General features: G+C 47.5%; 1 protein-coding gene across 2 annotated transcripts in view; it reads left to right on the top strand.

Annotated features, from left to right (window-relative positions):
* TIAM2 (TIAM Rac1 associated GEF 2) overlaps nucleotides 1–12,323 on the top strand; it is a 236,727-nt gene that overhangs the window by 208,769 nt on the left and 15,635 nt on the right. The window contains exon 17 of one of the 2 annotated variants that reach the window (XM_082404547.1): nucleotides 11,134–11,367. In XM_082404547.1, the coding sequence (XP_082260673.1) occupies nucleotides 11,134–11,367 (234 nt within the window). The other variant, XM_082404546.1, reaches the window with a different exon arrangement.

Genomic DNA, 12,323 nt, shown 5'->3' with positions numbered 1-12,323 from the left:
GGGCCTCTCACTATCGCGGCCCCTTCCGTTGCGGGGCACAGGCTCCAGACGCGCAGGCTCAGTAGTTGTGGCTCACGGGCCCAGCTGCTCCGTGGCATGTGGGATCTTCCCAGACCAGGGCTCGAACCCGTGTCCCCTGCATTAACAGGCAGATTCTCAACCACTGCGCCACCAGGGAAGCCTGATACTGGTCTTTTAAAAAAACATTTAAAACTGTATGTTGGGGGTACACGAAAGTACAGCGATACTGGAGAAGACCACTTATATCTGAACAGAATTGCTCTTCTCTCCCAGAGCTGGTTGGGTGTCTTCTTCCTGGATCTCCAGTGCATTGGTAGCTGAGAGTCCCACCCTGGGTATATCTGCATAGAGCAGAGGGTCTAGTAATATTGAATTATAATTTTTGTCAGTAACGCCTAGAGAACATTTCTCCATAAATTTATAACTTTCCTGATCTGAACGTACCTTTTAATGTTGGGTTTTCCATGGGAGCTCACTCCTTGTAGGATTTATGTAGACCTCCCCCCCAAAAAATCCCATCCCCAAAGGGTTAAAAAAAAAAGAAAACACTTGATTTGTAAGTAAACTTTTGTACACTTGCTTGCTTCTGCTTTATTTGCTGTTTTTCCTGCTCTCTTTCTTTGGTATTGGGAGAAACATTGCAGGAAAAAAAGGGCACCTTTTAACAACAGTAAACGTGTCCTAGTAGTGTCTATCTTGTGGACTCCTACAAAAATATTTCCTAAGATAAAATTATTATATGGCAACAATAATGATATTTAATAAGAAGACTACTTGGGACACTGGTAGGGTTACGTGCGTTAAGAGCAACGAAGGGCAGATAACAAGATGACGGCATTAGTCTGTGCTGCCGTGAAGCCCCCACCATCCCCACTTCCTACGGGTCAGGGGAGTCTGCGAGGGTGTGGAGGCCCCAGGCTTATGTTCCACAAGAAGGTAGACCAGGCCAACTATTTAGAGCCAGCTGAGATGTAACGCTACGACAGTCTGGAAGCTGATCTGAGGTGCCCAAAGAATATCATCAGAGAACTGGGATAGGGGCAACTGAATTGTAGTTTTCTGAGAATCTTAGAACTGCTCCCAGGGCTGAGGGCTTGGTCTGCAGCTGGGAAGCAGGTGTTACCCTACTTTTTGGTTTTCTAGGTAAGGCAACCAGGAACCCTTGTAGATTACAACTAGAAAGAAAATATACTTCTCAAGGTACCAGGGCAAAGAGAGAGGACTCAGCTGGGGGACAGTCCGGGGTTAGGTAGGTGGGCAGAGCTGTCCTAGGCAGAGTCAAACACAGCCTGAGCTGCTGAACCTCAGTGTGCGGGGCCCCCTTCCAGGATTCAACTGTGTCGTTCTCAGTCTTCTGTTTATAGTAGAGACTCTAACTGCCCAGGAAATTGGAGGCTAACAAAGATTTTTCAAAGCTCTAGTCTCTCCAGAATATGATTACAATTGGTGTTGTTATTGACACATTTTCTTTTCAAATACAGTGACGAAGATAGAAAAAATTCTCAGCTCAGTAAATTCTCAGAATATGTAGCACATAAAGACCTTTGCTGCAAAAACTGCTCAATAATATATTATCAGTCGCCAAGAATAAAGTTAGAGGCACAACTCTTGAATAGAAATGTTGTGTTTGGAAAAATCGGCAGTAAACAAAACCAACTTGAATAATAGGGTTAAATGAAAACATAAACCACTGAAGGGAGAGTTACTGTAAATACACAAGGTTAAACTAATTTATGTGATTATCAGAACAAAAGTAGGCTGTGAGAGAAAACGAAAGGAAGAGAATTAAGAGGGAGCTAAGACCTGAGATAAATACCTATGGATGGGAAAGTGAGTGAGGATAAGACAGAGAAGTCATAGATAGGCAAGTATATGTTTTCCAAACCATGAGTTGAAAGATATTGGTTTAGAGACTTCTTGACCTAGATAAACATATTTAGAATGAATGTTAAATGGTATAATCACAATAGACCTTAATGCCCCAAGTCACAGGAAAAGCAAACTGAATTCTCCCATCCATCAAAAAGCCACACGAAAGAAAGCAAAAGCTGTTAAAGAGAATTTGAGTCATTTCTGTGAGCCCTGGATCTGAGCCAGGTGAGCACGCAGGTGTTTTGTTTGGTTTTTGACACAGTTGAAATCATATTACATAAAATGGTTTATATCTTACGGGAATTAAGATGTCATCCGGAGTCTGTAGACAATTGACATGTAGAAGTCATTTTTTAAATATACACTTTACTCACTGAAAAATGTAGAATAAAGTTTTATAGATTATTTCAAGTTTTAATTCAGACAATTTCAAAAGAGAAATCTTTTTAGGTTGGGCTCAGCTCTTTATCAGGGACTGGCAGACTTTTCCTGTGACGGGCCAGGTAGTAAATATTTTAGGCTCTGGCAACCACTTACCTCTGCATGTCAGTGCGGAAGCAGCCACGGACCATGGGCAGATGGGTGAGCGTGGCCGAGTTCTAATAAAACTTTATCCGCAATGACAGCAGGCAGGCTGGGTTTGGCCTGAAAGCTATAGTTTGCTGACTCCTGCTCTGATGGTCCGCCCTTAGCTCACCTGCTTGTTTCAGAGTGGGGTCATAAGAGTCTCTTTTATACCATTTTTGCACTCAGAAGTCAAGGAAAAATTCTGGCCCACACGCATCTTCCTTGATGCGCAGGTTTGACTCTACGTCAGAAGTAAGCCATATCTTTCATTCTGGGTGAAAAATGGGAAAGAGAGAACGCAGTACCTGGCACAGGATCTGTTAGATAGGATGAGCCGATTTTTGTGAATTACGTAAGAGTGATATTGAAACACCCGGTATTTTATGTGAAAGAAGCGCCTGCTCGTGTAGAAATGCTGCCCTAGCCCTTGAAACATCCTTGGCTGAGAGAGCGTGTCTTATTCATCCCTGAATTCAGACCAAACTCCAGTTAAATAAGGAAACTGAGCAGAGGCAGGCAGCACGCCTGTTTCGCACGGGCTCTGGATCCATGGCTCCCTCCCCGAGGCGGTGACTCTGGCCTGGGAGCCACAGAGCCACACACGTGGTGCTTCCCCACCTCCGGGCACACAGCTCGGACCCGCCTTCCCGGGGGTGTGTCTCCTGAGGACGGGCGCTTCCTGCTTGGTACCCACAGATGCCCTCTGCTTCTCAAACGCCGCGCGCTCTGGACGGCCGCTCTCCAAAGGTGAAGTTCATCTCCTTCTCTGCCCACCTGGTGAAGCTGCAGCCCGTCCCACCGGCCCTCCATAGCCTCTTGTTTCGGTTTTCCCCAGAGCCCTGTGCCTCTGTCCAGATACTGTGGGTTCCACTTTCTGTCATCCGTCCATGTCCTTGTTGCCTCTCTCTGCCCTTCCTCTCGCTCCACCTGATACTCTTGCGTGAAGGTCAGAGTTTTCCTCTTTTGTATTCAAGCTTCATCTCCAGCACCTAGAACAGAGCCTGGCATGGAGGAGGTGCTCAACGAAAAGTTAGGAAATAAATGGAATTTGATTTTTCTGGCCCTTCCTTCAGGGAACTCAGAGGAAATTTCTCCTTCTACACTTGTAAAAACAACAGAACTTAGGGTAGGTAACTTTGTTTCCCTTGAGGCCATCCTAGCTTCCACCTTGCTTTCCCTGACCGTGCTCCGACCACAGAAAGTCACTCTGTTCTGTTCCCAGGACCCCGCGCTGCTTTGGGCACCGATCGACCTTGACTGACTCGCTGCCAGCTTGTCTTCCCAGCGGAACTCTGGGAGCTGTGAGCCCAAGGACTGTGTCAGTCTCGTCCATCACTGTGTCCTCCTAGAAATAGGCTGCCTCTGCCTTAAATCATTTTTGTAAAGCGTCAGGAAAGGATTCCATTAAGAAATTTCTTTTAAAAATTAAACCACTATAAAAAATAAGTTATAGATAAGCCAAAGATTAAAATGAAAATAACTTGAAATGCAGTGTTAACCACCGCATTTATGATATATATTATTCCGTTAGAAAAATCTATGCACGTATGTTTACATGCAGTAGATATACATAAAAGTTACTTTCCAAAATTCAGACCTACCTTCTTCCCTTTCCAATAAATCATGTCCTTTTTTGGTCAACAGATGCCGATTTCTCCCATCATTGGTAATTGCTGCATAGATTTCATTGCATTTTTGTACCATAATTTAGGTTAATCTTTGCCTTTCAACATAAAATAAGAACACTTATCTGATACATTTACATTTTTAAATTTCCATTCTGCCTTTGGAAGTAGAACTGTCTGGTCTAGAAAAGATTATGTGCATTTTCTCATTCTTCTTGTACCATTTTGTTAAGTATAAGAAAATCTCAGGCCATTTCTCTAGAGTTTTTAATCCAAGGATTGTATCACTATAAAGTGAATGACTGTCCCCTAATATAAAAATAATCATCTTGGGTCTGTTTGTAACCTCCCCTTCACCCTGCCAAGGTGGAGAATACGACCCTCTTCCCCGCCTCTTCCCTCCCCCTCTGCTGAGACCCCCTAGGATAGACCAGACCCTCTTCACCTAGCCCGCGGGCCCTGCCAGCCGCCTCCGAGCGCGGAGCAGAGTGTAGGCCAGGAATCCTGACCCGGCAGAGGTGGGGCAGCACGGGGTGTCTGTGGCTGGACCTGTACGTGGGCGATCCAGCTTACCTGCAATCCAGCCCATCGTCTGTCTCTCTGCCCATGAGCCTTTCCGGGGAAGCCATTAACCCTTGGTGATCCTTCTGGATTCCCTCTGCTGGGAACATTTGGGGATAATGTCAGATCTTTCTGTAAGTTAGAGACTTTAATGGATTACAGAGTCAATGGAGAAAAAGTCCTTTGTACAATTTTTAGATTTTTTTTTTTTTTTTCACCAAAGGGAGCGTTTCTGACTCAATTTGCTAGGATGGGACGGCTGACTCCACAGCCGCACTCTGCGGTGACTTACTGATGTGACTTCTCATGGTCCGGACAGCGGACTGGGGGGTCTGTATGAGCACAGCCGAGCACACACTATGCAATCACACCTCTCTGGGCCTAGACTGTCCCTGAGGACAACTGACTGTTTGCCCAGGGCCTACAGCTTTTCATTTTTTTTTCCGGCATTCTTTCTAGGGATGGTAGAAATAGTAGAATCTGGTTCCTCTGATTGGTATCCTTGTAGGATGAACCTCTGCAGATGTGACCCAGCCTGGGCTTCCATCCCCGTCGGTGGCCCAGCGGAGAGCTGGTCTGTGTGAGGGAGGGAGAGGAGGACATGGGTGGCAGCTGGGGTCACATACCGTGTATGACCAGTTAACCAAGCAGTATGGGGTACCCTCCCTTCTAGGTCCGTGTCTTGGCTGAGTCCATTACTGACTTCCCCTCTAAGTTAACCTCCTTTTCCTCTAAACCAGGGATTCAAAAGTCGAGCACACTGCAAATGCTGTCCTTTACCTTTCAGCATTTCCCTGCAAACTGTTACCCCCAAATTATGCAGCACTTTTAAACCTTTTTTCTTCAGCTGAAAGTGTTTTTGGAGTCCAAGTCAGACAACAGATGCCTTTGACAGAAGAGTTTGCAGTACCCAAGGCCCCTAAGTGAGGACAGGATTGCAAACTGAGCCCGGAAAGATGGGGCAGAGCTCAGCTGCTGACGAGGTGCAGGACTCCTGATGGGCACTGATATTTCACGGAGTAGCTACGAAACCTCAGTCGTCGTCCGGGAATAGTTCTGGATAATGTGATGTACTTATCCCAACTTGGGTTTCAAAACCCACAGGGAAATTGAAAAGCCTCAGGTAGCAATGCCTTCAAAGGAGAGCAAAGCAAACATCAGAATAGTTATGCTCAGGGGAGCAGATCTTAACTAATCCAGGCCAGGAGGAGCTTTGATACTGCGGATGAAAGGTATTGAGCCAAATCAAGGTTAAAAGGGTCACCTACGGGATTCCAAGCTTGTTTGAGAAAAAGGCTCAGCCCCCGCCTTCCTCCAGAGAGAATCTGGGGCAGGGCGCTTGGTCATCCTGGGCAGTTTCATTGCCACCCCCAAGAAATGGGGCTCCTGAAAAAGAGACACATTGCAGCCCTAATACAGGGAAGCAGGTGTCCGTATTCACACGTTTAAGACACAGAAACAAAGATAACTCTGTTTTAGATGTCTTTCCCTGCCAACTTCATCAAGGTATAGTTGACAATTAAAAATTATATCTATTTAAGGTGTACAACTTGGTTTGATATACATGTACGTTGTGATGATCATCACGGTCAAGTTTATCAACACACCCATCACCGCACATAGTTACTTTTTGTTTGTTTGGTTTTGGCGAGAACACGGAAGAGCGACTTAACTCAGAGGTCCTGAGTGAGATGTTCCTCATCTATAAATGAGATCAAATCACTTTCAAGCAGGGATCAGCCTTAGTGAAAACTTAAAAGCCTGAAAAAAATTTTTGTGGGTCAATATCACTACTTTTTCATAGAGCATAGTGTTAGGGAAATCTGTTTTCATTAAATTTTAAAAATGAATTCATGAAGAAAAGATGTTTGATGCTCTCTTATAAAAGGCAAGGCCCCCGATGAACCCAAGGTTCTCAGCATTGATCACTACGAACTGGGAAATACCAGTCTGAGTTTCAAGTTCCAGTGTGTTTTTTGTTCTGCACAAGCACCCACTGTCTGGCTGCTGAATCCGCATGCATGCCCAGCCCTGATTTGTGAACATCTGTCTCTTGCTTTAAAAGCAGCATCCCTGGGGATGGAGGGGAGCGGGGATCAGCCTAATAGAAGTCACAGTTGTGTGCAGATGCGGGGAGCTGCATTTGCTTCCCTGAGCAGAGATGGCCTCCGGAGGCCAGTGGCTGCATCCCGGGCACGCCTGGGGTGTGTCTGGATTCTCCTGGGGCCGGGAGAGCCCTGACGGCACTGTGGGCAGAGGCAGCCGGAGCAGCAAGCCTGTTTTGCCCGTGCTCTGCCAGGTACCAGGGAGTGGTCGGCACCGTGCAGACAGCTAGAGAGTAGGAGGATCCAGTGCCGTCAGGTGCTGCCTTTGCGCTCGGCACCTGTAGTCTCAGCCGGTCGCATCGTAAGGACCGAATGCCTGATAGTTCTAGGAGAACACCGCCCCCTGGGTTTGTCTTGTATACAGCAAGTGCTCAACAAATCCAAGTTCCCCTTTCTCCGTGGTCCAAATGGCAGTTTGAGGGGTTACTTGATGGGCTAGGTAATGCTTCCTCTTTCTCATCAATAAGGAAATTGAAGGTTCAGAAATGAGTCTTGCCCAGCACGCGTGGAGGACTGGGGGTAGAGCCAGGGCTAGAACTCGGTTCCCCTCAATCTTGTCTGTGCTTTTCACCTCCATCACCACGCGTACGTGTGAAAATATCCCAACCAAAATAGTCTCTGTTCCTAGAAATTGCTTATCAGATACACCCAGAATTCTACCTTAAGCAGTTCAATTTTATAACCATCGCTAAGAACGGAGGAAATGAAATATAACCAACCAAGTGACTCTTTCAGATACGATCTAAAAACATAGTTACAATTACTCTTCTCCTTTTAGTGGCTCTGCCTTGTTTGATGCCAGGTAATCCTCACAACCTTCCCTAGACAGCAGCTAAGGTGACTTTGTAGCACTTGAGCACTTCATTATGGTACCTTTGAAAGTACATTTGCCATGAAACTCTCAGCTAACATTTACTTTTCCAACTTAATCTTACCAGAAGCGTTCTCAACATGAATTCTGATTTTCTAAAATGGCAAGATACTTTACTTTTAAAATCTTGTTATTTTAACACTGCATTGTTAGGTGTGATTTTTGACATCCCAGCAAGGCAAAGCTGCAGTCTCACCAGCTGCCATTTCACTTATGGTGCATTTTGTCAGATCTTATTTTATACAGTATATGTGAGCTATTAATTTGGATTCTACAGCCCTGGAAACTGTTATTTTTCAGGATTGCAAAATTGCATTGTCTGAGCTTGTGGTGCAAATACCGGTATAGAGATTTCACATAAGTAAGTTTGAGAGTCTCAGTATTATTATCTTGGGCTGTTTGTTAGTGGAGCCAAACCCAGAACGCCAGGCGCACAGGTGTGATTCTGTCTATTTCCTCTTGTGAGCTCAGTCCACATAACTTTTACGTGGCCATCCTGTGGTGCAGGCCCTGGGGACAACATGATCCTCCCAGAAACTGCAGGCAGAATGCTCGCTCTGCTGACGGGTAGACCAGTAGTTCCCATGTGAGTCACACAGCAGCACACCTGGGGCCCCAAAGATTCTGATTCAGTTGGTCCAGCCCTGGGTGTTTTTTAATAGCTCCTCCCAAAGAGCAAACGTGTGACCTGGGTTGAAGTCTAGTGCGGAGCAGGAGGAGGAGGAGAGGATTGGGGGTGGTTTGGTTACATTTCCTCGTGCTTCATCGTGAGGCTCATGTCCTAGAAGAGAAGGAAAGCCACCTTTTGGCTGCACTGCTCTGTTTGCCTTTTGCTGTGTCGTTAGGCTTCTAGGGCATGACCGAACAGTTTGGAGTTTTTTCAGTAATGAATCATGAGATTTGGTTGTTTCAAACATGTTATGAGACATTTTGATAGGTCAAGTTGCATTCTAAGTGGTGCTTTAAGATCCATGTCTGTTTTCTTTTTTTTTTTTTAATTTATTTAATTTATTTATTTTTGGCTGCATTGGGTCTTTGTTGCTGCGTGCAGGCTTTCTCTAGTTGCGGCGAGCGGGGGCTACTCTTCATTGCGGGCTTCTCACTGCAGTGGCTTCTCTTGTTGCAGAGCATGGGCTCTAGAGCACAGGCTCAGTAGTTGTGGCTCACGGGCTTAGTTGCTCCGCGGCACGTGGGATCTTCCCGGACCAGGGCTCGAACCCGTGTCCCCTGCATTGGCAGGCAGATTCTTAACCACTCTGCCACCAGGGAAGCCCCACGTCTGTTTTCTTGTTCTTTGAAAGTTTACTCTGAATGAACATCTTCTGATAGGCGTTACCAGCAATATGCTAGTGTTACAGTTAAGGATAAAAACAAGGGGATAATATGTGTACTTAAGGAGGATCATTAGTGCTTACACATGCTTTAACTGTTTTAGAAGTAAATTACTTCAGATGTCTCTGTGTGTCTAGTTGGAGGTTTAGTATCTGTTACATGGTTGATTTAACTTTTGCACCAAGATTAATGTCAAAATACAGGAGAAGCAATTATATGAAACAGGCCAGCAGTCTGGGAGTTCTCATTGTAGACATCTGCGGGGGCCCCGCTCTCATCCCGCGCCTTGAGTTGGGCTCTTTATGTTACTGGGCTTATCCCTCCACCGCCACCATCCCCCTCCAGCCGCCGCCTTTGGCTCGTTCCGTGCTTCTGCCTTGGTACACGCTCCTTCCAGGACCAGTTACAATCCGCTCTTCACTGAAGCCTTCCAGACAGCCTGTTCCAACATGACGCTCCCCTTCGTCTAACGTGTGTCACGTTTCTCGTTTGTTCCGCACAAGCTCGTGTTGGTTTCCAGTCTGCCGTAGGCTGTGCTTTGGTGTTTCTTGGCAAGTCTTATCTCCTTGTGCAGGGGCTGGTTTCTATCTCTTTGGAGACAGAGCAGGTCCTCAATTGGTTCCCACCAGGTTGAATTGAAAGTCTAGCCAGAAGATCACTGCTAAGTGTCAGTGTTGTCTGTTTCCATCATATGAAGACACTGTGTTGCGGAAAGGCGGGTGGGGCGTAGAACAGGGAAGGAGAGAAGAAGGGAGGGCAGATGTCCTACTTTTACTGTGAGGCACTTCAGTGTGTCAGGTGACAGCTTTTGTAACAAATTGGCCACTGAGGTTGACCAATGTGCTGTGTGACTTGTTAGTGTTCTGAAATATCCAGGCAAAGAAAATGAATTCAATGAGAATGAAGAGGTGCTTCTGACTGGTGCAGCTTTCTACCCGAGACAGCGTGATGGAGATCAGGCATGGAGACATCTAGCTGAAGAAAGGAGAGTTTTAGTTGAGGGTCAGAAAGTTGCCAAAGATGGATGGATATCGGTCATTCGTGTTGGGACTAAGCTGCTCTGTTATTCAATAATAACGTCAGTGCAACAGAGGTGGACTCAACACTGAGCACTTGGGGGCGATGACAAAGAAAGGCAGGACCCTGCCCTTGACTGGCTTACAGGCTGATGGGCTGGAACTTGTGTGTGGGAGGAATGGGAAGAAAGAGAAATAAAAAAGATACTTTGAATGTAATCTGACAATGCTCCAGGCAGGAAGAGGCATATAGGAGGAGACACATTTGAGACCTTAAGCCACCAGCCTGAGGCAGGAGTGTACAGATGGGTTCTCCCGGAGAGGGCTTTTCATGCTGCGCTTAAATCTGAGCAGGAACTTGCACAGGAGGCTGTTCATCCCCGCAGACATTCCCGCTCCTTCTCGTTCTTCAGCCTGTGTGATTCTATTCCCACTACCTGCAATAAGGACCCTCCCTTCCCCCACGTCCTGGGTCTGACACGTCTGCTTTCTGCTAAGAGGCTGCTCAAGTCTCCCTCCTCCGTGAGGGTTCCCACGAAGCCTCACCAGGCTTCCCGTGTCATCTGCTCCCCATCTGTGCCCTCCACTGGGCTCTGCACCCCTTCAGCGTGGGGACCTTATCCTTCCTACACATCCTGCCCTCTACCACCATTCCTGGCTGATGCAGCAGCTCAAACTCTCACTCCTAATGCTGCTACTTGGCCCGAGGCTGCAGAGCTCCAGGGCTGGACTGGGGGGCAGATCTAAGCCCCTTGTGGTCAGGCCATCCTAAAACTGCTGCCCCGTCCCTGAGTCTCTCAGGGCCGTTTAGTGGGGGAACTGAACTCTGTTAGGCGAGCCATTGAGGGGACAGAGTGGCCCAAATGAGTCTATCTCCCATTGTGCTCTCACAAAGCCATGACCTTGATTTTAGAGCAACCTCAACTGTATTGCAGAGGGTTAGCTCTGTGCCTCATTCTCTAGTCTCAGCACTAAAGAAGCATCTGTCAAACAGCTACTATGAAAGCGAAAAAGCATCATGGGTAAGTTCTGAACAAGTGTAAGTTCATATCTTCACGACCAGAACCTTGAATGGTAGCCAGCGTGGTTTGAGATGAATGAAGCCGGATGCCCTAGATAAGTGCCCCGTGAGACTCCTGAGAGGGCGCTGGGCGAAGAGAGAGCCCCTGTGTCTTTGGTGGGCTGTTGATAATGATGGAGAACGTCCTGGGCCTCTTGTTCCCTCGCAGATCGCCGCGCTCTGTAGGAGTTATAACGACACCCAGACCACCGGCATGGAAGGACCGAGGGAGAGTCAGGACCCGCCTCCGAGGCCGCTGGCTCGCCACCTCTCGGATGCAGATCGCCTCCGAAAAGTCATCCAGGAGCTCATGGACACAGAGAAGTCCTATGTGAAGGTAACAGAAGATGCTGTCGCAATTTCCTGCTCCCCTCGTGTGACAGCTAGTTAGTTGTATGTATGTTGGCAGGGGTCTCGAGGTATCTGCCGGGGACCCTGCCACTCACGAGGGAGATGCCTGCTCCTTGAAGTGGCGAGTTGCTGAAGGCGAGGGCGAGAGGACGGAAGAGCTGAGAGGGCTTGCAAAAATGAGATTCCCCGGTCGTTTTGTTACCAAGGTAGCTTTCACTATGGAAACAGATGTTCTGGTTTGTCATTTGCAATCTGTGGGAAGGGGGCCTGTACCGGTTTAGGGAAAGGGGGAACGGAGATCACTTTAGGTGATGAGGAGCTAGGGAACAGCTTGTCTGCAAGCAGCTGCTGGTACTGGCTCCGGACACAGGCGGTCACCGCGCGGGACAGAGCCCCGCGGCGGAGGTGCCGGGCATCTCGCAGGCGTCCCCAGCCATCACACGGAGCAGCGGCCGAACCTTTCGCTACCCGGGGAGTTCATTTATTCATCTCAGAGGCTTCAGTTAGTAGTTGGAGAAACATTTTACAAAAAATGCAGGTGCCTGGGAAGACAGTTCTTTTGCTGTAAGTATTTGCTGACGGTTTGGAATGGTTTTAAACTCATTTCATCGGCCAATTGCTGGCAGCAGCGTGGGAGCTGAGAATCCAGGCCTGGCCTTGCCTTCACCTGCTGCAGTGGCCTTGGGCAGCTCCCTCCAAGCCCCTCATCTGGGGTCTGAGACAGGGGTGTTCTTGTTCCAGCTCTAACACACTGTGTCCGTGAATTAAGCCTTGGCGCGCGCACACACACACACACGCACGCACACACACACACACGCACACACGGCTCTCACCTCCTTTCTCCACAAGACTTATCTGAGCTTCCCCTTTCATTAACATCACTGTCATTTTATCTGAACTTTGCCGAAAGCCTCATTCACAGGCAGCCCAGGAGAATTACCC

The sequence above is a fragment of the Balaenoptera borealis genome (genome assembly GCF_965194805.1).
Source record: "Balaenoptera borealis genome assembly, chromosome: 9".
NCBI lineage: Eukaryota > Metazoa > Chordata > Mammalia > Artiodactyla > Balaenopteridae > Balaenoptera > Balaenoptera borealis.
Note: the sequence above shows the minus strand (reverse complement) of the source record. Positions and strands in the feature narration are given on the sequence as shown.